This window comes from Arabidopsis lyrata (genome assembly GCF_000004255.2).
Source record: "Arabidopsis lyrata subsp. lyrata unplaced genomic scaffold ARALYscaffold_4, whole genome shotgun sequence".
NCBI classification, from domain to species: domain Eukaryota; kingdom Viridiplantae; phylum Streptophyta; class Magnoliopsida; order Brassicales; family Brassicaceae; genus Arabidopsis; species Arabidopsis lyrata.
Window position 1 is genome coordinate 16,330,985 of NW_003302552.1, and position 24,965 is coordinate 16,355,949.

At 37.2% G+C, this 24,965-nt stretch overlaps 8 protein-coding genes across 9 annotated transcripts; 2 read left to right on the plus strand and 6 right to left on the minus strand.

The window, feature by feature from the left end:
• Positions 1-905: 905 nt before the first annotated feature.
• Positions 906-2,102, plus strand: LOC9315566 (agamous-like MADS-box protein AGL29). The gene has a single exon (XM_021027088.1). It carries the CDS (start codon positions 1,152-1,154, stop codon positions 1,824-1,826), a length of 675 nt encoding a protein of 224 aa, XP_020882747.1. The 5' UTR covers positions 906-1,151; the 3' UTR covers positions 1,827-2,102.
• A 4-nt stretch (positions 2,103-2,106) lies between these two features.
• LOC9315567 (high mobility group B protein 14) lies at positions 2,107-4,031 on the minus strand. The gene is made up of 6 exons (XM_021027089.1): positions 3,815-4,031; positions 3,400-3,561; positions 3,108-3,165; positions 2,951-2,995; positions 2,458-2,538; positions 2,107-2,340 (listed from the first exon to the last, which is right to left on the minus strand). Exons 1-6 carry the CDS (start codon positions 3,874-3,876, stop codon positions 2,290-2,292), a joined length of 459 nt encoding a protein of 152 aa, XP_020882748.1. The 5' UTR covers positions 3,877-4,031; the 3' UTR covers positions 2,107-2,289.
• Positions 3,993-5,314, plus strand: LOC9317403 (uncharacterized protein At2g34460, chloroplastic). The gene is made up of 4 exons (XM_002879454.2): positions 3,993-4,169; positions 4,273-4,467; positions 4,535-4,927; positions 5,006-5,314. The coding sequence occupies exons 1-4, from the start codon at positions 3,999-4,001 to the stop codon at positions 5,168-5,170; spliced, it is 924 nt and encodes a 307-aa protein (XP_002879500.2). The 5' UTR covers positions 3,993-3,998; the 3' UTR covers positions 5,171-5,314.
• On the minus strand, positions 5,187-6,893 carry LOC9315568 (urease accessory protein G). The gene is made up of 7 exons (XM_021027087.1): positions 6,743-6,893; positions 6,453-6,653; positions 6,234-6,294; positions 5,939-6,140; positions 5,724-5,845; positions 5,525-5,629; positions 5,187-5,431 (listed from the first exon to the last, which is right to left on the minus strand). The coding sequence occupies exons 1-7, from the start codon at positions 6,799-6,801 to the stop codon at positions 5,348-5,350; spliced, it is 834 nt and encodes a 277-aa protein (XP_020882746.1). The 5' UTR covers positions 6,802-6,893; the 3' UTR covers positions 5,187-5,347.
• A 237-nt stretch (positions 6,894-7,130) lies between these two features.
• On the minus strand, positions 7,131-8,732 carry LOC9317404 (60S ribosomal protein L18a-2). The gene is made up of 4 exons (XM_002881291.2): positions 8,524-8,732; positions 8,301-8,416; positions 8,142-8,205; positions 7,131-7,665 (listed from the first exon to the last, which is right to left on the minus strand). Exons 1-4 carry the CDS (start codon positions 8,536-8,538, stop codon positions 7,324-7,326), a joined length of 537 nt encoding a protein of 178 aa, XP_002881337.1. The 5' UTR covers positions 8,539-8,732; the 3' UTR covers positions 7,131-7,323.
• Positions 8,733-10,164: 1,432 nt separating this feature from the next.
• On the minus strand, positions 10,165-12,088 carry LOC9317405 (cytochrome P450 710A2). The gene has a single exon (XM_002881292.2). It carries the CDS (start codon positions 11,912-11,914, stop codon positions 10,415-10,417), a length of 1,500 nt encoding a protein of 499 aa, XP_002881338.1. The 5' UTR covers positions 11,915-12,088; the 3' UTR covers positions 10,165-10,414.
• A 3,583-nt stretch (positions 12,089-15,671) lies between these two features.
• LOC9317406 (cytochrome P450 710A1) lies at positions 15,672-17,850 on the minus strand. Its single transcript, XM_002881293.2, has one exon. The coding sequence runs from the start codon at positions 17,373-17,375 to the stop codon at positions 15,882-15,884; it is 1,494 nt and encodes a 497-aa protein (XP_002881339.1). The 5' UTR covers positions 17,376-17,850; the 3' UTR covers positions 15,672-15,881.
• A 2,931-nt stretch (positions 17,851-20,781) lies between these two features.
• On the minus strand, positions 20,782-24,775 carry LOC9317407. Of its 2 annotated transcripts, none has more exons than XM_002881294.2 (3): positions 24,396-24,775; positions 21,603-22,112; positions 20,782-21,493 (listed from the first exon to the last, which is right to left on the minus strand). In XM_002881294.2, the coding sequence occupies exons 1-3, from the start codon at positions 24,508-24,510 to the stop codon at positions 20,916-20,918; spliced, it is 1,203 nt and encodes a 400-aa protein (XP_002881340.1). In that variant the 5' UTR covers positions 24,511-24,775; the 3' UTR covers positions 20,782-20,915. The 2 variants fall into 2 exon arrangements, with proteins under 2 accessions (XP_002881340.1, XP_020883206.1); XM_021027547.1 differs by lacking the exon at positions 24,396-24,775 and adding an exon at positions 23,844-24,382 and having other exon boundaries at positions 21,603-22,797.
• Between the last annotated feature and the right edge of the window lie 190 nt (positions 24,776-24,965).

Here is a 24,965-nt window from a genome sequence, read left to right on the forward strand (position 1 = left end):
TTCATTCTCATATTTTTCTTTTAACGAGGCGACATACAGCCCGGTATAATACCGTATTTTTTTTCAGCGATCATAGAGTGATCGTGCTGATAACGTGTTATAATAATTACTTTATTTTATGGTGTATATAAATATAAATAATGGAGAAAGAATTTATACCCGCAGAAGGATCGGGATACTGAAAATAAAGAGATGAGAGGAAGAGAGATTATTACTTCTCTTGTAATTGAAGTAATGAATTGTCATTTTACAATGAACGTTTAACGTTCTATTTATAGAGAAAAAGATAAGTTACTATACACGCATAGTGACGGTGGGCTCCACATCAAAATTATAAATTTCTCACGGCTGCGCCTAATGCGCTTGATATCTATGACTTTTGTAACAGCACGGAATTTTTCGGCCTTGCGAGATATTTTTGAGCTTTATTTGGGTGTGTTTGTCATGCAAATTGTCAAGGTGACTATACTCATAAGTAATATGCTTAGATTTCCATGTTACTGACAAAAAAAAAATCCTATATGCAACTCCATATTTTCACACACATCTTATATGTATCCTTGAGATTTATTGCCGAGGTAGAGGCTTAAAATTTGTTGAGGAATTAGTTGAGATAGTAGTTTCTTCCACTTAGTCGTAGGAGACATTTTTCTTACTATAATTCACAAACGAAAATCCAATGAAATTTGTTCTAATCTCATCAACACAAACTGAACCGATTTTCTGACAGAAACGACTATCCCAACTAAAATCAATACGGAGAATAACGACAACGATATAAAATAAACTTCTAAATTTGAATTTCTTTTCAATTCCATCAAAAAGAAAAAGAACAAAAAAAATTTTTTTTAAAAAAAGTCTTAACTATGAATGACATTTAATTCTTTATAAGGTAATGAATCCCACCTTTTGTCTATGTTCTTAAGATGGAATAGGGAAAAAATATGAATTGTTAAAGATTCATGTATGTTTTGAATACACAATTAGAAACTATTCAATAGGAAAAAGAAAAATGAAAATTTAAATATTCGTGGATGTTTGAATACACACAATTAGAAACTATTCAACGCCCATATAAGGCAATTTAAGATTTTCAATTAAAAACTTGCTAAATCTACACCTATGTGAATTCTCCACCTCCATTACTATATATGATACTCGTTAGGTTCAATGAAAATTATCTACCTCCATTACTAAGAAACAGAGAATACAATTTCAAGTCACAAAATCTTCTTCTTCACCAACATATTTGCTTTCACAGCAAAAACCGGAGACTTTCTCTCTTATTCTTACCGTTTAGCAAACAAATGGGTCGGAGAAAGATCAAGATGGAGATGGTTCAGGACATGAACACACGACAGGTTACCTTTTCAAAACGGAGGACCGGTTTGTTCAAGAAGGCGAGCGAGTTAGCCACGCTCTGCAACGCTGAGTTGGGTATCGTTGTCTTTTCACCAGGAGGCAAGCCTTTCTCCTACGGGAAACCGAATCTTGATTCTGTTGCAGAGCGATTCATGAGAGAATATGATGATTCAGACAGTGGCGATGAAAAAGAAAGTGGTAACAACAGGCCTAAACTGAAGAGGATGAGTGAACATCTCGATTTGCTCAACCAAGAGATTGAAGCTGAGAAGAATCGAGGTGAGACTGATCAGGAGAAGCTTGAATCTGCTGGGGATGAGAGATTCAAGAATTCCATTGAGACACTTACCCTCGATGAACTCAATGAATACAAAGATAAGCTCCAGACAGTCCATGGTAGGATTGAATGTCAAGTCAATCACATGCAGGCTTCGTCTTGTCTCATGCTTCTCTCCAGAAAATAACTAGACAGACTTGTTGGAGTTACATTCTATTTTTTGTATCAGCCTACAGAAGTTACTAACACATAAAAGATATTGTTGCTGTAGAATTGTCTTCATCTATGGGGTGTGACTTTTTATTTGATATCAAATGAATGTAACTGAGATAGTGAAAAGTACCTGGAAATTTGTCTGTATTAATCTCAAGTGTACTTACTAAAACTTGATCATCTTTTTCATCACTCCGCAGTCTGGAAATTTCGTTTTAAACAGAATCGAGACAATAAAAAGAAACAGTAAACCCTTTGGCCACCACTCAAAGAAACTGGTTAGTATTCATTGATCTCCAAATGCAATCCACAGAAGCATGAGTACCAGGGAAAGAATGATCTCAACGAAACAGAAACTTCTAAATATCACCGATATACAAACCCATCCTAGAAGGCTTAAAACAATGTTTCTAATGTGGTAAAAACCAAAAAGTAATCTATTCAGAATATTCTGAGTCGGTCTCTGATTCATCGTATCCACCTGATTCCTGCATAAATAAATAGTAAAATGAAAAGCTCAGACTAATGTTTTACCACCGCATCAGTGGGACACTGAGGTGAATAAGTATTAAGCAAAAACATAAGAAAGATGACAAAAGGGGTACCATTCTCTTGGTATATTCTGTCATTGCTCGGTGAAATTCCTCCCTCTTCTCAGTGGCTATATCATAATACTTCACCTTTTCCTACAAAACAGTAGAGGAAAAAACAATCCAGAAGTAAGAAACTTCCGTCGAGGTCTCAACCAGAGATATCTCTTCTTTTGAGAGGATACAAAATACCAACCAAAAACATGTGGAAGAAGAAGAATGAGATATTGTTCACCAAAAAGAACAAGAAAATACCCAGTGTAAATTGCAATCTGGCAACATCTGACCCATTTTAGAAACATATCTATCCAACCACTATATACGCTACCATGAAACCTGTTTCATTGCTTTTGTGTATCAACCAATTTTCAGATTCCATACATTTTGAGATTTGACTATGATTCCAATAACACTAAAGAAGAAATTCTTGGAAGATAGAGCAAGTCTGTTAACAAACTTCAAGAGATAATAAAGTAACTGGGACAGGAGAGCGAAACCCTAATGTTACCTCGTATGTCATTGTTTTCCATTTCTCTCCACATGTCTTCCCAATCTGTATAGAAATGAAGAACAAAACAAGTTTAGCAATAAGAATCAAAATGAATATAATAGCCAATTAGCCATCATGTTTTAAATTCATATACCACAAACTAATTCTCTACAACCTCACGCATGGACTTGACCTCCGGATTCTCCTCTTGATATTGTTTCCGGAAATCCTCCCTTTGGAACCAAAAAGATAAGGCAATATGAGGCAAGAGGAAAATGCATATACAACAGGTGTTTCGTTGTATGTTTTCTAAAGTAACCAGAACACATAACAACATAAATAATTTCATCCTAAAGTCCAATGGCAAAATCCACACAAAATTTTCCTTAAGAGAGGACTGCAAGGAAGTCCAGCTGAGCTTAAATATATAGATAACAATTTGGATTCATATGAGGGAGAGTACCTACAAGAAAAAGAAGAAAGCAGTGGGAGGTTTCTTGGGCATCTTTGAATGGAGTTTAACGGGTTTCTTCTTCTTCGGGCTTGACTTTGGCTTTCGCAAAGGCTGAAGTCTCAGTCTTGTAGACCTCCTTGCACCTTCACTTGACTTCACAGCCAACTCTAAGTTCCTGCAATATTGTAAAATGCAATTAACAAAAAGTCTAACATCCTCTTTCCTTGCTCTTCTTCTCAGTCACCCATTTGCCATCGAATAGCATAAAGTTCACAACTTTCATATCCAATTTCCTATCTAACCACTTAATCAGTAATTACCAGAGAGACTAAGCAGAACCCTTAAACCCTAAACAGAGAAACCAAAGCAAAACCAGGTAAAAATCCAAACTTGTTCTGTAACCTATCTAAGCCACACATAAAACTTACCGACTAGAGCCTCCGCTGCACGACGGAGACAGAGGCCCTGACTTGGGAGCTTTCTTCGTCATTTTCTCTCACTTTCTCTTTCTCAGAATCGAACTTTCGCTTTGCTGCTTCTTTGGGGGTTTTCCGTAATTGCAAAACATGTTGTCGGAGATATTTGCCACGTGGCGTAATCTAATCAACAAAAATGGCAAAGATTAAAAGTTGCCAATTTATCAAAGTTAAACGTTTGTGGCAGAGAAGTTACACATCGATGGCAACATCTCTGCTTCTCAGACATTCCTCAGCTGTCTTCTTCTCTCAGTCTTCCTTCTTTTTCACCAAGAACAACTCTTTTCGTTCCTTCTCTTCCATCAAAGTAAGATTTTATCTGTTTAAAAACCATTGATTCTATAACCTTGTATCGAATTGTGTGTTTAGACTTCCCCAATTCTGAAATTGGCTTTGCTTGTTTGTCTCAGATGGAAAGAGGTGAAGCAAGTGAAGAAAAAGATGCAGTGAAGACGACGAAGAAGGTGTTTGTCGCCGGAGCCACTGGAAAAACCGGCAAGAGGATTGTGGAGCAGTTGTTGTCCCGTGGCTTTGCCGTCAAAGCTGGTGTTCGTGATGTAGAGAAAGCTAAAACATCATTCAAAGACGACCCGTCTCTTCAGATAGTATGTTCTTGGTTTTAATCCGATGTTTTCTCGATCTCAGTTTCTCACTCTGTGATTTCTTCTATAGGTTAGAGCAGACGTGACAGAAGGTCCTGATAAGCTAGCTGAAGCTATAGGTGATGATTCTCAAGCTGTGATTTGTGCTACTGGGTTTCGTCCCGGGTTTGATATATTCACTCCTTGGAAAGTCGATAATTTCGGGACCGTGAATCTTGTGGATGCTTGCCGTAAACAAGGAGTGGAAAAGTTTGTTCTTATAAGCTCAATCTTGGTTAATGGAGCTGCAATGGGACAGATACTGAACCCTGCTTACATCTTCCTCAACCTCTTTGGACTAACTCTTGTCGCTAAGCTTCAAGCCGAGAAGTATATCAGAAGATCTGGCATCAACTATACTATTGTAAGGCCTGGTGGTCTTAAAAATGATCCTCCAACCGGAAATGTAGTTATGGAGCCAGAGGTAAAACACAGCCTTTGATCTTTGTTTCATCGGTATTGTGCTGGAAACTGATAGAGATCTGACCTTTGATCTTTGTAGGATACTCTGTATGAAGGGAGTATATCAAGAGACCTGGTCGCAGAAGTTGCAGTGGAAGCTTTACTTCAAGAGGAATCATCTTTCAAGGTTGTGGAGATAGTTGCTCGTGCCGAAGCTCCAAAACGTTCCTACAAAGATCTCTTTGCTTCTGTTAAAGGACATTAACTAGAATACAAATCAATCAGAATGTAATGAGTCTCATGCTCAAAACCTTTATTTCTCTTATGTCTTGCGTACAACAAACAGATACATAAACTTTTGCGCATAAACCGAGTTCAAGATAAGTATTGAAAGAGTTCCATTCAGTTTCATCTCTTATCCATTTTGGGTCTTAAGAGCCCATCACTGGCGCTTCTTCCCAGTCGCATGTTCCCATGAGTGCATGACATGGTTCACGATTTCCTCGACCCCAAGCCCATGCTTCACCTGGAAATGTTTAGTAATCAAAGAAGACTCCTTTGTAAGAACTAAGGTCATTGGTTATAAAAGTGATGAAACCTATTTCTGAAGATGGCGAACCTGAGCAAAGACAAATGGCCCTCCATCACGCATGCGTAGTGCATCCCTTTCCATGACAGATAAGTCAGCCCCAACAGCTGCTGCAAGGTCTGTCTTGTTTATCACCTGCAGTTAGAAAAATCCACAAGATTTCTTTCACACTACTATAGACTTCAGCAAAAGGGCTTGTAACTGAAGAGTTAAGGCAGTATAAGCGTACCAGAAGATCAGCTTGAGTGATTCCAGGGCCACCTTTACGGGGGATTTTATCACCAGCCGATACATCGATGATGTAGATGATATAGTCAGCTAGTTCTCTACTGAAATTAGCAGCTAAATTATCTGCAAACCCAACACTAAACATATTCACATATCGTGCAGATAACTATCAAGAACTGAGAAAACGCGCACAGGTAGAAGGAAATGAAACCTCACCTCCACCGGATTCACAAAGAAGCAAATCAGCCTTGAATAAGTTAGATAACTCCTCAAGAGGACCCAAATTGATACTGATATCTTCACGGATCGCAGCGTGTGGACATCCACCAGTTTCGACAGCTCTAATCCTTTCCTCAGGAAGAGCCCCATTCTTTACCAGAAACTCACCGTCCTCTTTCGTGAATATATCATTTGTCACCTACAATGTTTACAAGATCAAAATCATTTTTAGTCACATGAGTGCGTGAGATCAAGCAAACAATCTTGTATTGCCACTGATAATAATACTCACAGCAGCAAGACTATATTTGTCCCTCAAGAATCTACAAAGAGCAAGCATCAATGCCGTTTTCCTGAGTGAACAAAATACAAATCCAACGGGGATTAGACAAAAAAGGTCGACCCTTTTGAACAAAGATTGACACTTTATATGATCAAGAACATCAAGATTCAATGGTCAATCTATATCTAAAAAAAAATCAAGAAGTCAATTAGATCAAAAAAACGTTACCCAGTGCCAACAGGACCGCCAATACCGACGGTAAAAGCTCTCTCAGAGAAGTTACGGTCGTTAAGCGGAGGAGCTCGGCGGCTGAAGTAGCCAGGAGAGTAAATGGGTTCGTGTGAGTGCGGTGCCAGTCCATCATGGCTATGGTACACCTTCCCGTCCTTCCCCACCCACGAGGACTTCCCTTCTCCGCCGTCCGATTTCCTACTTGACAGAATTAGATAGATATAGATTGGTGAATAAACCGCAGAAAGACTACAACTTTACGGATAGAAATTCAAGGAAACACGAACTCGTGGCCATGCTCATGATCGTGATGATGATGATGATGATGGTGGTCGTGTGATGCCATTGCCGAGAGATTTGATACTCCTTGTAGTGACTGAGTTGACTTAGTCTGGAGCTACCCACGAGAGGGATCTTGAGCACAGAAAGAAACTTTCTATCCAAAGTGAAAGGAGACAATTTCCTCTGTCGGTTACTTAAAATGACCGCCCCTGTCCTATGCTGAGACTTTGAGAGTTCTAAGGCAATTATTGGAATCGTGTTTTAAACATATTCTGATACCAATTTCATTTCTCAGTCCAAGGCTCGATATCTTGAAACTTTAAAAGACGTAATTGTTGTTTTACGCAATAAAGTTTATTGAATAAAGAGCACAACATAGGAGGAATCAAGGAATAAAAGCCAATAAGGGAAAGTTTTTTTCATAAGCAGGAAACAAGAACCATAAAATCCAGACAAAGTCGAGTTGAGTTTCATGAGTACGCCTAACATATTGATGATAAACAAAAATATCCGAAAAGATCAAAAACAACAGAGAGCATAGCTTCAACATCGATTCCACCCCAAAAAAGAGTCAATCAGAGACGTTTTACATGAACAAGTTGGGCTTGTTGGCCTTGTAAGTCGTCTTCAGCTTCCTGCTTGGTGGTCTAACCTTGCGGAACACCAATGGGAACTTGATCTTGCTGTTGTGGAACTGTTTAGTGCTCTCTCTCTTGCACAGCTTGGCCGGGACAGTGGCTGTCTTGATGATCTGGATGCAAGGGAATCTGACACGGTGACGAGAAGCCATCTCAGTGTACATCTGTTCGACAGCTCCGTTAAGAGTGGTGTCACGGTACTCCTTGTACATGTTGTGGTACCCAGTTCTGCTCTGGTACCTCAACCAAATACCAAAATTCTTGATCGTTGTTGGGTTCTTCTCATAGATCTGGGCAAACAATTTAGTAATGGATTACATTAGTCAAGAAAGAGGCCAAGGATCAACAAAACCATATAAACTCATGAGAAAACGTGACATTGTTTCAATTCCAATTCAATAGCAAGTCGAGAACCAAGGAAGAGACTTTGGGAATCTAAGCTTTCTCATTAGAAAACATTAAAGAGAGACAGCGAAGACAACTGAGAGATTTGCATGATCAAGCAATTTGAAAGTTACATGAAAGTTTTGTATAATAGTCAGGAAAACAAAAGACTACAATATCATCACAGCTATAGGTAAACCAAAGACACAAATGTGAGAATTTAAGGATATATAAACGACTAGATCCAATCAAAACCCTAGTGTTCTAGTCCATCAAATGAAATCACTTTCCAGATAAATTAATCTACTTTCCTAACTCAGTGAGATATAAGAACATGGGATTCTCAAACAAGATTGAGTCCATTTCACAGATGAGCAAGTACCTCGTTGATGGCGAGCATCTGTCCGTTACTCTTCTTCACCTTCTTGAGCTTCCTCAAGAAATACCTAATCCCAATAACCAAACTCTAATTAAAGATCAAGCCCATATAAATTCTCAGCAGCAGCAACAAAAAGAGAGAGATAAAAAAGTTTTTACTAACCAGAACTTGGACTTGGCACGAACCTCGTTCGTGGCCCAGAGCTTCATCCGGTAAATCTTAGGCTGCACATCCTTCTCTGTCGGTAGAGCTCTTCCCACAACCTGGTACTGGTGAAACTGCAAATGCAAACAGACAAAACCAAAGATCAGATTCGTCAAGGCTAAACCCTCGAAACTGCAACAATGGTGAGATTGGAATCAACAAGGAATCAAAGAGAGCTTACCCTGAAAGCACCCATTTTTCGTCTGGAGAGAGACAATGCGGTAGAAACCTCAACCAAATAAATATATGCGGCTAGGGTTCTTCTAGTTTATAAATGAGCATTTGCCAAAAACCCTAATTCTAAAACTGATATCGTAAAAGCCCAATGGGCTGATAATCATAGAACATGTCTTAGCCCACTAGAAATTTTGTTATTTCCTCTCTCAAGTTTAAAAATTGGGTAGCACTGGATTCTACTCTTATTGGTTCCAAAGAATAATCTAAGCCCACATTATTTTGAATTTTTTGTAGTAAGTTTCGTGATTATATCCTCAGGCTAAATTATCTAGTTTGTTGTAAACTTTTCATAATTTCTTTCTACTCAAACGTATTGCATTTGGTATCTCAGAGGGGCTCAAACTTTACTAACAAAACTCTTCGGTCTCTTCATGCCTACATGATAGTGATGATAGTGGTTGTAAGGAAATTTGTCGATCCGATCACCTACTAGTTTTTGCGATTTTATTAGACATAAACTAGTTTTTTGGTGTGATATATGTCAATCTACAGTTTCAAGATTATCTACCGTCTACTGAAATAGAGCATCGACTTCTCGCACAAACTGCAGCTGAACTTAACTGGATCTCTTTCATTTTGCAAGATCTCAACATTTTTCAATCTGCTCCTTTTCTTATCCATCTCTCCACTCGAAACACATCTAAAATTGATTACCGTTCTAGTCGGGAAAAAGAGTCTCTTGGCTATGTTATTGACAAGCATATTCCTATTTGAGCACCAACTTGCTGACATTTCATAAAGTCCTTACCACGACATTCTTTCTACCTTGTTCATACCAAACTTGGTGTTAATTTTCCACTTAGCATCATTTTGAAGGGGGGTGAAACTGAAAATCATTAACAAAAGAAATGAAAGTAAAACTACCAAACTTTAACCTGTTTAAAGCAAAAGGACAAAAACAAATGTGCGTTACGATAAAGCCCAAACACACACATAAGTCCAGTCCACTCTATAGTAGCATTGTGAGATCCAACGAAGTAAATTAGTGAGTGATGAGGACACGCAAACACGAGCGCAAGAAAGAGCAAAGGGAATCAAGGTCGTTAGACATATTGCAGCTCACACACATTCATTGCACAATTGAGACACGCCAACGCCATTGATAAAGACTGTCGATTGTCGACTGTCGATGACAAAAGGACATATATATATGATTAAAATGTACTGTTTAATCAAGATGCTCAACAACACCTATCTAGCATAATTGTATTATAATTGTTTGACAAGACATCAATGCATTAAAAAATTCATATGTCAGCATCTTCATTTATAATTTGTCTTCGTTTTTGGAAATCTTCTTAGCTTTTACATACTTTGCTACATCTATAGTTGAATATACCGTTAAGCAATGCTATTTAATCTTTAACAATCGTACTGATAAAAATATTAATATTAATGAACTTACAAACATGTAAGTAAAAATAAAATGTAAAAAAATCTACATATGCTTTCTATATATCTACATATGAACTATAGGGTTGTTTATTAGGTATATATATATCTTAACGATGTTGATAGAGAATGTGTTCTTGTATGGTTTTGGCTTTCCGTCGTCGAGTGGACAGGGTGGATTGTTAACAATATAAAACGGAAAACAGAGGAAATGATAGTATTAAATACATGAAACACGTTATAACTTCACTGGGGTCCCAAACAAAATAAAACAGTACAGATTGATTGCACAAAAAAACAACAACTACTCTCCTTCTCAATTTCAACGTGACATTAACGCTCTTGTGGAACTCACCTAGAGACACATCACGATCACGAACAACGACAATAATCACACTCTACAGTATTGACTTTGATCGCCAATAATTTTAATAAAAATCCAATCAAAGGTTCGGATAAGTTACGACGCGCTTAGACAAGAAGACCGTGCACCCGTCCTTCGGCGATATCGTGGGGCAGTATATGATGTCATCGCAGCCGTCAGTTTGAAGCCTCTTGAAATCAAACAAAGAGGAGAACATTGCGATGAAGAGAACGAGGTGGTTCAGCGCGTAACGCTGGCCTACGCACTGGTGCGCACCCCATCCAAAAGCTAGGTAGTTGCGTTTGAACACTTGATCCTCTTGCCTTGTCTCGCTAAACCGGTCCGGATCGAACCGGTTCGGTTCAGTAAACCCTTGGAACGATGAGTCGAAAACCGAGGGAAAAACGATTGTACCTTTTGGGATTGTGTACGATTCCGTGAGCGGGAAATCATTAGTAGCAATGTGCGGGACCATTGTTGCCGGTGGTCGGTATCTCACGACCTCGCGAGCTGTGGCGCGCGTGTACTTCATCTCCGCGAGCTGATCGGCCGTGATAAGCTCGCCGGACTCAGGCGACCAAATCTTGGCCACTTCCTCCCTCACTTTGCTAAGCACTTCCGGATTAGATTCAAGAAACGCCACCGCCCAAAGGAGTGATGATGTCGACGCGTCTTGTGCAGCGAAGAGAAAATCAAAGAGCAAACCACCGATTGCTTCGTCTTCGGAGTGAAGTGGTGGCGGATTACCAGATTCTATCTCCGTGACGATTGCATGCATCCAGAAATCGATTAGGCATTTTGGCTCCTCCCCTGTCGCCATCTTCTCTTTGGATTTTCCGGCACAGACGGAGAGTGTCTCCTCAAGGTTCATCACCGCCCGGCGAGCCTTGCTGAACGCAAAGCCAGGTAGGTTGATCGGGAGCGCCATGGAACCAACATTGAACAGATTGTAATCAGTACGGAACGTGTTTCTAGCTTCTTTGTCAAGGTAGGGTCCAACGAAAACAGTTTGAGAAGTCTCAAGATTGAGTTCACGGACAAGATCTCGCATAGAAACCGGCTTAGTTCCGCCAGAGAAACTTTCCTCCCACTGTCGTAGATGACGGAACATAACTATTTGTTGAAGATCAGAGTAAGTGGAGAGTGCCTTGGGGGTGAAGTTGGGAGCAAGGTGACGGCGAACGGTTTTGTGATCCTCACCGAACAAGTAGATTAGGCTATGATCGCCGAAGAGTTGTTTGCCAAAAGGATGTCCGAGAGGGTGAAATGCATTGAGACCCACGTTGGAGAAGATTTGATGGGAAAGCTCAGTGTCTCTGATGTAGATGATGAATTTTCCGATGAGGTAGTTGGCGGAGAGGCCACGGGAAGTGCCCGCCGTTGCGGATTGCTTGTACCAGAAGGAAGTTGGGTCACGAACGAGTGAAACGGCGTTTCCGATGATCGGAGGGACAAAGAGAGGGCCAGGGAGGTTACGTTTCTTGACAAGGTAAGAGATTTGCTCGATTAGAAGGAAGAGAAGTAACAAAGAGACTAAGTATGGTGCGAGAGAGGCAAATCTGGAAACTGAGAAAGCCATTTTTTTTTTTCTTCTTCTTTCTTATTAGAGCGATCTCTTAATGTCTTCTGCTCTGTATTTGAGTTTTGTGTATATGTAGTAAACAATATATAAAGGCTATAAGCTATGATTGTTCATTGTTACAACAGTTTCCACTGTTATTAGTAAATTTGTCTGATACGTGAAAATATGTGTGGTTGGTGACTTGGTGTAACCAACTTGGTGAGATATACTGATATATATGACATTAGACAGTCACTAGCTACTAGTCTCTATATTTATGGAGGAAATGTAGTTACAAATTGCAAGTTGTTTAGCTGAAAAATAAAAGTGGAGAGACAAAATACTCGTATATAATTACGCAGTTTGCTTTTTTTTTTTTTTTTTTTTTTTGTGAAACATAATTACGCAGTTTGCTATTTGAATAAATGGTATTTTAATTTTGATCTACCCATTTACATGCAGTATGCTCTCGTGTCAAAATGCATGCATGCGTTATGTCAAATTCAAAGTTTCGGTTTCCGTCCATTAAGTGGATGTTATATATATATATATATATGTGAGTAATCAAAAATAATGTCGTTATATATATGTGAGTAATCAAAAATAATGTCATTATATCTTAAATCATTATATATCCATGAAAAAAGAAAAAGAATATCAATCCTTTTTAATCAGACCATGGCATATAATTGTATATAATGTTTTCCATTATTCCAACATGTATAGCAGTATAGGTTCAATTTTGTTCTGGGGTTTCATCTTCGACCAATAATCAAATATTTTGATACTATGTGAGATTTTTCGTTTAGATTTTCAAATCACCACTATTTTGTATATGTTTTATGAATTATGAAACGTGTATATTTTGTATATGTTTTATCTTTATCCAGACCAGACACATACATAAAATTATTTTTCACTGGTAGTCTAATTTATATTATGACTGGTTTGTTTACAAAACAATATTACCGGAATCAGATATCAAAAGTTCATAAAATATAATAGTGTCACAGCCCTGCTGGTCGTGTGGTTGACAAAGAATTTATTTAAAGATTCTCTACCATATAGATGGGTTTTGACTTTTGACTATGAATTATGCTTATTACTTGTTGTAAATTTAGTGGAGATCTATAATTAGTGTGGTTAAGTATAGCCGTTTGTCATTGACTCATTGTCTCATTTGCTAAAGGTAAAAATTGTCTATGTAGTACCATATATAGAAAAAGGTTTAAAAATAACATGCATAAACTATATAATCATTCATATGCAAAGTTGCTTGATAGATTTGTCTCTGCTCAAGTGCTGCTCATGCTTTACACGTGTTGCGGCCCACATTCACTCAATCACTCTATTATTACTTCGGCCATATTTAATCTACTTTAATTGTTGTCGGTAGAGGGCACTGGGAGATATAATTCTACGCGACGTTTGCAGTATCTGTTTATGGGTGATATTTACACGGTCGCTTCATTCATGGACCGTAACAATATTGGGCTAAAGAGGGCCTAAATTTTCAAATTTCAGATATTGAAATCATTGGAATCATAGACCTATAGGGATTGCTTTTTTCCCGTTAAAATCTAGCTGAACAATTCTTAATACATTTCGTCGGAATGTCTATCATAATCACCGTTAAATCTAGTAGACCTTCGTTTGTTGTAATCAGCATCTTAAACAACCGCGATGTTCCTTGGAAGATCGATCAGTAGTCCACGATATTCGGATCTTGGACCAACTCTCCACGCTTCCAAGTTCCGTTCTCATTCTTCCTACTCCGTATTAGACGATCCATATGAAGCACAATCTAGTGTCTCATGAATAGCCCATATAACTAGGGTTCTTAGTGTTAGAAAATCTCGGGATTACGAGATCGACTTGAAAGAAAATTTAACATTTGTGTATATCTTCTTATTATTAAATAGGTAAATTTACTATTATCATAAATATAACGAACTTGCTATGCAAGTAATATCATTGTATAAATAAACCTATTAACTAATGAATATAATTGAGATAAACTATTTTACTACTACGGTTTCCTCCAAACTTATCACTTAGCAAGATAGTGACTCATATATATAGTCATGGAGTATAGTAACTTTGAGAGTTGTCTCAAAACAACTCTCCTTCTTCATCTTATGAAATATTACATCTAGAATCATTTCCTCTTGGTGATAAATTAATGACTTTCCCTTTCTTTACTTTCTTTGCATCTTAATAAAGCTCCAATAAGCTATTGCATTTTTTGTTTCATATTTCTATGTTAATAAGCTCTTAATGAGCATAAATCTGCTTTCTTTGGATTTACTTTCACTCCGAACAAACTATCTTTAATCATATTGGAGAAGTGGAGAGCAATTGAAGCCAAATTAAATGTCGATGCAATCGGATGTATATATATAGCCGGTTCAAACTATATGTAAGCTTTCCAATTTTTTTTTTACTAGAAGTATATTTAATATGACATGATAGGGTTTTTAACGTCAAAATTATGGTAAAATGGTTATTTTAAAATTTAGGGAGACTCACAAAAATGCCCCTTTTTCAATACCCCTTTTCAAAAATGCCCCATTTGGATGTCCATTTTTAAAAATACCCCTTTTTATATACAAAATGACTAAATTACCCTTCTTTTAATAAAAGATATCATAAATATATAAGGAAATATAACAAAATTAGGTCCACAAAATACAAAATATTTTTTGGCGAGAAAAGTGATCCCGCAATTTTTCCCGCCAAAACACTTGTAAAAATTTGTAAAACCTTTAAAATACCTTGTAAAATTTTCCCGTAAAATTTTTTTCCGCAAAAAATTTTTTTTTGCGGGAAAAGTGATTCCGCAAATTTTTTGGCGTTAAATTTTTGGCGGGAAAAATTTACAAGGTATTTTAAAGGTTTTTTACAGGGTATTTATAAGGTTTTACAATGTATTTTAAAAGGTTTTACAACGTATTTATAAAGTATTTATAAGATTTTACAAGCTATTTTATAAGGTTTTACAAGTTATAAGGTTTTACAAGTTATAAATACCTTATAAAACCTTTTAAAATACATTGTAAAACCTTACAAAACACTTGTAAATACTCCGTAAAACTTTTAAAATACCTTGTAAATTTTTCCCGCCAAAAATTTTTCCGCCAAAAAAATTTCTCCAAAAAAACTGCGGAATCACTTTTCCCGCAAAAAAAAATTTTTGGCAGGAAAATTTTTTACGGAAAAATTTTACAAGGTATTTTAAAGGTTTTTACAAGTGTTTTGGCAGGAAAATTGCGGGATCACTTTTCCTGCCAAAAAATATTTTGTATTTTGTGGACCTAATTTTGTTTCAAATAAGAGTAAAATGGTCATTAAAAATTAAAAGAGGGCAAACTTAAAAATGGACTCTCAAAAGGGGCATTTTTAACAATCTAAAATTTATATGCATATTTTGAAAAAGTTAAAGATGCTTTTTTGAATCAGAGTCATGTTGGACTACCGCATACACATGCTAAAAAAGGGTGCGAATGTGACACCAATTATTATAGCTCGACAAAACCCTGGATTTGGTCCAAAAAACAATAACAATGGTCAACAATCTTTGTCTAAGTAGCACGAAACCAATCTGAATGAACTGATTTATTGATGATTAGAGTGATCGAATACAAAATGGACGAATTCAGATAACGATGAGTAACGGACAAAGAATTCAAAGGAACCTTTTTTCACTAATAAAAGACGGCAAGAAAGAAAACACATAAGTATATATGAAACACGTTTTTGTCCAAAAAAAAAAAAGTAGTATGAAACACGTTATAACATCACTGATTTTCACACTGGAAGACAACACAAATATGGTGAAGACATGGCAAAACAATGACATGTCTTCTCAAATTCGATAAGACAAGAACACACTCGTGGGCCATTCACTTCGAGAGACACATCACGAAAAGTTATAAAATCACACTGTTGACTTTGACCATCAATAATAAATTTAAGAATCTAAAAATCAATTCAAGAAGAGGTTAGGATACTTTGCGACGCGCCTGGACAAGAACACCGTACACCCGTCCTTTGGCGATATCGTAGGGCAGTACACGATATCATCACAACCGTCCGATCGAAGTCTCTTGAAATCCAGCAGCGACGAGAACATTGCAATGAAGAGTACGAGGTGGTTCAACGCGTAACGCTGGCCTACGCATTGGTGAGGCCCCCATCCAAAAGCTAGGAAGTTGCGTTTGAACACCTGGTCCTCTTGTCTTGTCTCGCTAAATCGGTCAGGATCAAACCGGTCCGGTTCGGTAAACCCTTGGAACGAGGAGTCGAAAACCGAAGGAAAGACTATTGTACCTTTGGGGATAGTGTACGATTCCGTGAGAGGGAAGTCTGTAGCAGCTATGTGTGGGACCATAGTTGCCGGAGGCCTATATCTCACGACCTCACGCGCTACGGAGCGCGTGTACTTCATCTCTGCGAGCTGATCAACGGTGATCAAGGCGTTGGACTCCGGTGACCAGATCTTGGCTACTTCCTCTCTTACTCTGTTCAGCACCTCTGGCTCTGATTCAAGCAACGTCACGGCCCAGAGGAGTGATGACGTGGACGCGTCCTGCGCGGCAAATAGAAAATCGAAGAGCAAACCGCCGATCTCTTCGTCTCCGGAATGTGGTGGCGGCGGATTCTCCGTGGCTATCGCCTGCATCCAGAAATCGATTAGGCATGTTGGTTCTTCTCCTCCTGCCATCCTTGCTTTGGATTTTCCTGCGCAGATGGCGAGCGTCTCCGCTAGCCTCGCTACTGCCCGGCGAGCCTCGCCGAACGAGAAGCCAGGGAGGTCGATGGGAAGCGCCATGGATCCGAGATTGAACAGATTGTAATCAGTACGGAAACTTTTCTTGGCTTCCTTGTCAAGGTAAGGTCCAACGAAAACCGTCTGGGAAGTTTCGAGGTTGAGTTCACGGACAAGGTGTCGCAGTGACACTGGACGAGATCCACCGGAGGTACTCTCCTCCCACCGCCGTAGATGACGGAGGATAACTAATTGCTGGAGGGCAGAGTAGGTGGACAGTGCCTTGGGGGTGAAGTTAGGAGCTAGCTGGCGGCGAACGGATTTGTGATCTTCACCGAACATGTAAATGAGGTTGTGGTCACCGAAGAGCTTCTTACCAAAGGGATGGCCTATAAGGTGGAAGGCATCGGGACGAACGTTTGAGAAGATTTGATGGGAAAGCTCTGTGTCTCTGATATAGACAATGAATTTTCCTATGAGGTAGTTGGCGGAGAGGCCTGATTTGCCAGCCGTGGCGGATTGCTTGTCCCAGAAGGAAGTGGGATCACGGACGAGTGCAACGGCGTTTCCGATAATAGGAGGGACGAAAAGAGGGCCAGGGATGTTTCGTTTCTTGAAGAGGTAAGAGACTTGCTCGAGCAGAAGGAAGAGAAGTAATGCTGAGATTAAGTATGGTGCGAGAGAGGCAATTATAGAAGCTATGAAAACCATGTTTCTTTGTTTTTACTTCTTATATTAAAGGTTCTCTTGGTTGGTTTTGCTTATATATGGAAATGATTTGACTAACAAGAAGAAGAGAGTTTAAGAAAAAAAAGAAAACAAGAAGAAGAAAATGGTTTTGCTTTGTAGTCTTGCCCGCTTTTTGTCTTTCTTGGTGTTCTTTGTTTGGTGGGTTTTGCAGAATTTTCTAAGAGGTTTTGGGAAATTGGATTGAAGCTGTTCACAAATTGCAATGGTATCGGAACAAGAAGAATTCAGATGTCTTTCTCTGCTCTGTTTTTTATTTATTTATTTATATACTTTCATAATCATATGTCTTGTCCATGTGGAGAGCGAGATGAATATTTTGAATTGACCGTGCTTTGCTGTAGAAGATTCGGTTCATATAGAAGATTCTAATTAGTTGGTTAGTTGTCATTAATAGCACATTAAGTTTCTATTTCTAGCCGTTGTAGATCTTCTCTTCTTCCTGCATATAAAATAGAGGACGCGTGTAACACAGTGATAAATAGATTATTTATTTATAAACGATAGTTTTGAAATTTGTGAATAAGCTGACTTGACCATTCTAATACATCACTGTTCCTTAGATAGATTTTGAGGTTACCTCCATAGATGACTTGGTTTCAACTCCCAAATGAATTGTTTGTTTTTAACAGTACTTTGACCTTAAAAGGTACAGTTTGGGGGCTGATCTCATACCTATAAACCTGATTTGCTCAAAAAATCATTAAAAAATAAAAGTTGGAATAGTATAATAATACACATTAGTTGGATAAAATTATTTTCTTTTTGATGAATATTATCTTGTTAAGCTTCAATCATGTCCAAATACATATTTTATGCGCGTGTCCATCACAACATCTTATTTTAAGGTTTATGGTGTCCAAATAATGACGTCTCAAGTTGCGTGTAGCTCAATTAAACTGATTTTTGATTTCATTCCCATCCAGTTTTCTATGTCGTCTGATGTCTCTCAAGTGGGACTGAAGTCATCTAGCTGTTCTACTGAGAGACCAATAAGCGAGATTCTGATTAGGACTAGGACATATGCAGCTTAAAAGTTTGTGTTGGTTATTGTTATTGTTGTGTCTTCACCCTGGCCTAATTAGATTGCATATTATGAAAGCGAAGTTAATTCAATCTAGAAAGTTTAAATGATGTATAATTACTGAGAGTTATATAACCTGTTATGTCATTGAGTTGACTAAGAAGATTGTTATTTGATTAACTAGCATATATACATACTTTTCAACATCTAAACAATGAGATAAACACAAATACGTGTTAAAAATAAAATAGATAAGCACAAGTAATGTCGTATAAAGTATAAACCATAAACTAATATGTTTTGAATTTTGATTGGCTGAGATATTTGAATGTGACATATTAAATAGTGAGATCGAACTCAGAACGACTAAATTATTAATTAGTTTTGTAGCAAATACTCCATCTGTTTCACAAAGAGTTTCATTCTAGTATTTTCACACAAATTAAGTAAAGTAAACAAATTTCATTTTTACTCCTTATTAATACACTAAATAATACTCTCTCTCTAATTGATGAGCTAAAATAGTGAGGATAAAAAAGAGAATTAGTCTTTAAAACTGCATTGAAAATACAAAACGATACTCTTTGTGAAACGAGATCAAAACCTTAAAACTACATTCTTTGTGAAACGGAGGGAATATAAAAAAAACAGAAAATTATATATGTAATGAGAGAGTTTTCTGTCATTTATGTCCAAGACCAGTTAGAACTTCTATCAATCTGTCTAATACAATATTATGGACCAGTTAGAACTTCTATCAATCTGTCTAATACAATATTATATCCGAATCTAAGCACTAATCAATTTCCTTTCTCGAGCTAAAAGTTGATCGAACTATAGCTAAGTCCTTGGAGTAAAAAACATATTGTAAATTATTTTCTTCATGTTTTTGGCTTAGAAGATTCTTACTTTGTTCATTTATATTATTCCAGAGAGAATCAACGTCGTTGACCATTTGTGTAAATCAGTTTCATTGTGTTCACGTTACTAGCTAGTTAATAGTTGATAGTTCGATAATGTGATAAAGAAGTTTCCGATAACGTTTTCACTACAAATCACATCTTTCTATCAAAATAATAACTCTAGGACCTTTTGATATTTCTTCTGATTCATTGGCCTTAATTAGGGTAAGTATCTAAAACATTACACTTTTGACAAAAAGAAGAAAAAATAATCAAATCCATTATCAAAAAAATAAAAATAAAGAATCATATTACAAGTTCTCTTGTGATTCAGATTTTTTTGAATGTTGATTTTTCCATTTTCTTCCGCTTCTTCCAACATACTACAATTTAAACTTTGAAAATTCATTTTGGAAAGGTGTAGAAAAATCAGCAAAATGATAATTACACATTTGGAAAATTTCTTCCTTAATTCTTTGATATTATAATATTTATTGAAGTCAATGAACGTTATTCGCTCCGTGGAATAGAAATTCTATGTTTTCAGTCTCGAAGAATTCCAAAGTTTCTAGATCTATTTTCTTTCTGAATTTTGAAAAGTTTTCAAATGAAGATGATCATAAAAACAGACACAAACATCTTTTAGGGTACACGATGTGATCTTTTGCTTTACATGGATAAATGTTTTATTGTAAAAATTTCTTAGAATCTCACATAGAAATATGAAAAGACCAATACTAATACATTTCAAATAAAATAGTACTAATATCTTGTTTCTTGGTATGGTATCAGAGTCCAATAAATCTTAATGTGTTTAGTTGATCCAAAATAAAATACGATTTGGTATCTTGTTTTTTTGTATGGTATTGGAGTCCAAAAAATTCAAATGAAGCATATTACAATCTTACATCAAAACTATAAAAGAATAAACACTAATATATAAAAGATATGAGCTACTAAGTCGTTATGAATTGGAAAGTCCATATGATTTCTTACACATAAACAGAGCCGACTAAGACCAGATGTTATGATTTTTTTTCAAAGAGAAAAGTCCTAAAACACTATGTAAAAGACTAGCCCTAGTTTTTAAAAAGATGTGGCCTCTTAATATTTCATGGCTTAGGGCAAATGCCCTCTTTCTACCTATGTTAGCACGGCACTGGACCAGAGGAGTATAAAGTGGAATTCGGTAATGATACAAAAGAAATATGTACAGGAAGATGCATGTGAGAAAAATCAATTCTAATTAGTAATAAATCATCATTTCATTCATTGCTAGTTGATTTTGAAGTTTTATCATTGCATTTGAAAATTAAAATTACAGATTTTTTTTTGGTCAAACAAATTATAAAACTGATTAGTGTCCAAGAACTAATTAATTGACATCAGTTTGCAATAAATCTACAAAATGTATAGCCTGGTTCGATAATGTAAGACTGATTGCTGCTCTAAACGACCATGAATTGCATAAATACCCATTCATTTCTAGTAGCTTGAACCGATACATAGCCATACAACATTGGAATCCCGTATAATTTCCCGGTCTAGGTATCAATACATTTTCTGAACAGGAACAATCTAGATGAAAACCAATGAAAGAAGAATAAAAACTGGAAAACCAAATCCAATTCTACTAGACCCGGAGAACCAAACCTTAACGTCATCAATCACAGGTCCACACAGTGAACTCATGTCGTCCGTCCTCGTATTGTAATAAATGCTGTAGAAGGCGATCCTCGTTCGTTCAGCTTTCGCCGTGAAGTTCAACTCCGATCTTTCGAAACTAGAGTTCGCCTGCGCCATATAATGAAAGTTCTGTGCTTGATCTCCGGCAAAAGCCATTACGGCCAAAGGTTCCTTACACTTGTCCCCTGCGTGTCCCAATGAGAAAGACAGCTTGTACGGAATGTTCGCCTTTGTCTCAACCATTTGAGAAATTATGCCTTCTTTGCCCGATAGAAGCTCCAAAGCTCGCTTTCCCTCAGGGACCGAGAAATGGTCTGAGTCAATAAACCGGACCGCTCGGTTTGATTCGACGGTCCATCCGGGAAGAGACGATATTTCTTCGTCGAGGTTTGTCGGAAGAAGAACACCTAATGTCGTGTTCCTGAACATCCATGGACCTTCTTCAAAATCTCCATTAATCACTGCATTGCCTGTCAAAGTATACAACAATTACTTTAACTTTACTTTAAATCTTTTCTATTGGGGTTAAATTATATGATTTATAAAACTTTGGTATCGAAAACATAAATGAAACGTTACCTTTGGTTTTATCAGGAGTAAAGAGCTTCTTAACGGCGATGTCGTCAATGATAGGTCCACAAGTAGGATCATCCTCCATGCCAGGGTTCCTAAAAACCAACCGGACGCGATCAACCACTGCTTCAAACGCCCATGCATATGGATCCCACCCTTGAACGCTGTAGACCGTTTGCAAGTCAATGGTCTGTGATGCTATGGGTTCATTGGAAGCCACTGACACATTCAGCGACTCGAGCTGTGCACATGTGCGGGCGGCACTGAACGTGACAGAGTAGATAGAGCCTTTCTCTACGGGAAGTTCTTGGCTGATTTCTGCATCGTTTCCTAATCTGACGGCGTGACGACCCTCGGGCACGATCAAGATCATCCCGCCTTGCTTTTGACCGGATTTGATTAGCTCCACCGTGCCATCGGATCGCCAGCTCGGTATCTCGGAGGAGTCCTCGATGATTGCGTCATCAGGGAAGCCGTTTGACGGTGGAGTCTCAAAGTCGCCGTTAATTACCAAGCCTTGGAAAAAAAGGATTCCGGTAGAACAAGAAAGTTAGTTCATTATTAATTGAGAAAAAAGGGAATAATTACGGAATTTAAGAAAATTGTGTCAGAAAATAAAAATGATGTATTACAATTCGTTGGTCCCTTAATAACAACAATAGATATTTCATCTTTTACGTACATTTTTGGACCATTCATTCTCTCAAGAATTTGTAATCTAGACAAATAATATCATCTCAAACTAATATTTTCAACTCTCGCGTTTCTCGTGAGCTCACATTTATCAGGCACGGTAATTAAATTATCTGTATAGTGTATACAAAAGGAGAAAAAATACGATGAAACCAATAAAAAAGCAAAAGTAGTGAAGGCAAGACACGAGAATTGAACCATTTTAATCTCTTGGTCCCAAGCATTAACTTTAGTGGGGACTCTAACATTCGTATCATTACAATTTGTGGTCTTTATGTGACATAAATTATGTCTACACTCAGCAGTTACAACTTACAAGTGCCCTTTTCCTTAGGGAAGGTACATTTAGTTAGTTTTATGAAAGAAAGGATACAATTAGGGTTTTGTAATGCACATGGCGTGAAAGGTTAACTACAATTTTTAAGGGGTTAATGCTACTCTAATTCAGATTTCTAGAGTGTCAAAACAGATGATTTAACTCGAAGACTTGAATTGAATCCAACTGTCTCTAAGTATAGAAGGATCTAGAATAATCTAGAATATCTTTAAATATATTTCTAATAATTATCTCATTTATGTATTTGTGTATATTAGGAAACTAGATTAATTAGGTTTACCTTTCTCTTCTTTATATAAACATATGTATCATAACCTTTATCATTATGAGAGTCAATATACTATTCTTATGATTCTAAACTCTCATCAATCTCTACATGGTATTAGAGCCACAATGATCTAACGATCGGCTCCGTTCCTGAATCTAAGCCAAGAGCTTTTTCTTTTTATTTTTGTGTTTAAGCCAAGTGCTTCCAACATTCAAGTTCATCATGAACCTCTGAATCTAAGCAAAAATGCTTCTAATCATTCAAGTCTAACCATAGACCTCTGAATCAAGCCTAAGTGCTTCTAAAATCAAGCCAAAGTGCTTCTTTTAATTTTTTTTTTTTCTGCAATTTAAAAAAAAAAAAAAAAAATTCCGTTTTATATCTTCAAAATATCTTTGTTTTTTATTTTATTAAAAAAAAAAAAATAACAACAACAAAAAAAAAAAAAATCATCGTGGTCTTCTTCTTCAAGACAAGGTTCATCACCTTTTGTGGCGTCGTCCACCACCACACCACCTTGATCTGACCTACCTTGCTTCACTCAACGTTCATTTCTCGAGACAAGGTTCCTCGATCTCCGCTGCACTTTCAACATGTCGGCGTGGGCAATTCACGTTGACATTTTTCTCAACGCCTAGTCATCTCGTCTTCGCAACTTCTCGGTTTCTTCACTATTTCTATTTTGCAAGTCAATCTCAAGCTGTTCATTCCGACGTTCTCCATCACCGCCTTGAGATTGAGGGGGCGTATAGAAGGATCTAGAATAATCTAGAATATCTTTAAATATATTTCTAATAATTATCTCATTTATGTATTTGTGTATATTAGGAAACTAGATTAATTAGGTTTACCTTTCTCTTCTTTATATAAACATATGTATCATAACCTTTATCATTATGAGAGTCAATATACTATTCTTATGATTCTAAACTCTCATCAATCTCTACACTAAGGACTTGAGGACTTTTCTATTCTTTTACCCAGGATGGCCTACAACTATACTAAATTAACGAAAACACCCAAAAACTTTTAATTTCTTTCTGATTGTGATGGACTAGATTGGGATTAGCATATTTTTACCATATGATTAATGAGACAGTCATGAGTTTTAAACCCAAGATTACAAGCCGAATAAAAAAAAGTCTTAATGCTGAGCAACAGAGGACTAAGAAGAAAGTGAGATCGGGGATAAAACCCTAGAACCCAACTCTAGAATTGAAGGTGAATATCATCAGTAAACCGTTTTTTGTTAGACACAGATCTGTAAGTAAACCGTTTTATAAAGGAAGAGCTAAGTACTACTACAGGCCATGGTGGATCCTCTGTTCTTGAAACAGAGAGAATGAGTCAGGTTTCCGAAATCAAATAACCACAGAAGAAAAAAGAATCATGCTTTCGTCAACCCATTAACACTATGAGCAAATACCCCACACGTAGTATAACCAATAACCCCCCAAAAAAAACAAGTAAAATGATGAGATAATATTAGTGAACAGCGTACCGTCTTCGACCGGTAAAGTTTTGCCGGCGGAGTCTGCGGCGGCGACGATGGAGAGACCAAGTAGAAGTATTAAAATGGAAACCAATCTCCAAGTACTGTAGTTGTATAGCACCATCTTTCTCTCTTTCTCTGTGAATAGTGGAAAGTGTTTCTGCAATGTTCTTTTTGGGCAGTGTGAGCAAGAAAGCTGGGAAGTGTAGTGTCCTTTTAAACAAAATCCTCCCAGCTGTTCTTTTTATTCCATTAGTTTTTATTATTTACATTCGGAATAATAGTTAAATCGAACTCAAAAAAACCATTGAGATTTTGTAGGATTTGTTAAAAAATAGATAGAGAAGTGTATCCATTTCGGGACCCTCTTGACCACAAACCGCGTGGTGGTCGTAGTCATTGGTCTACACGACCGTGGCTTTACTTAGGTTCTCTCTTACTCATTTATCTAATATGGACCACTGAGCACTTTTCTTTTCTTTCTTTTTATTTGTAAGACATAGCCATTTGTCTTTTACTCTTTAGATCAGTTCAAGGCTAGACGAAAAGAACAAGTGGGTAGGCTTCTTGCAACATCTT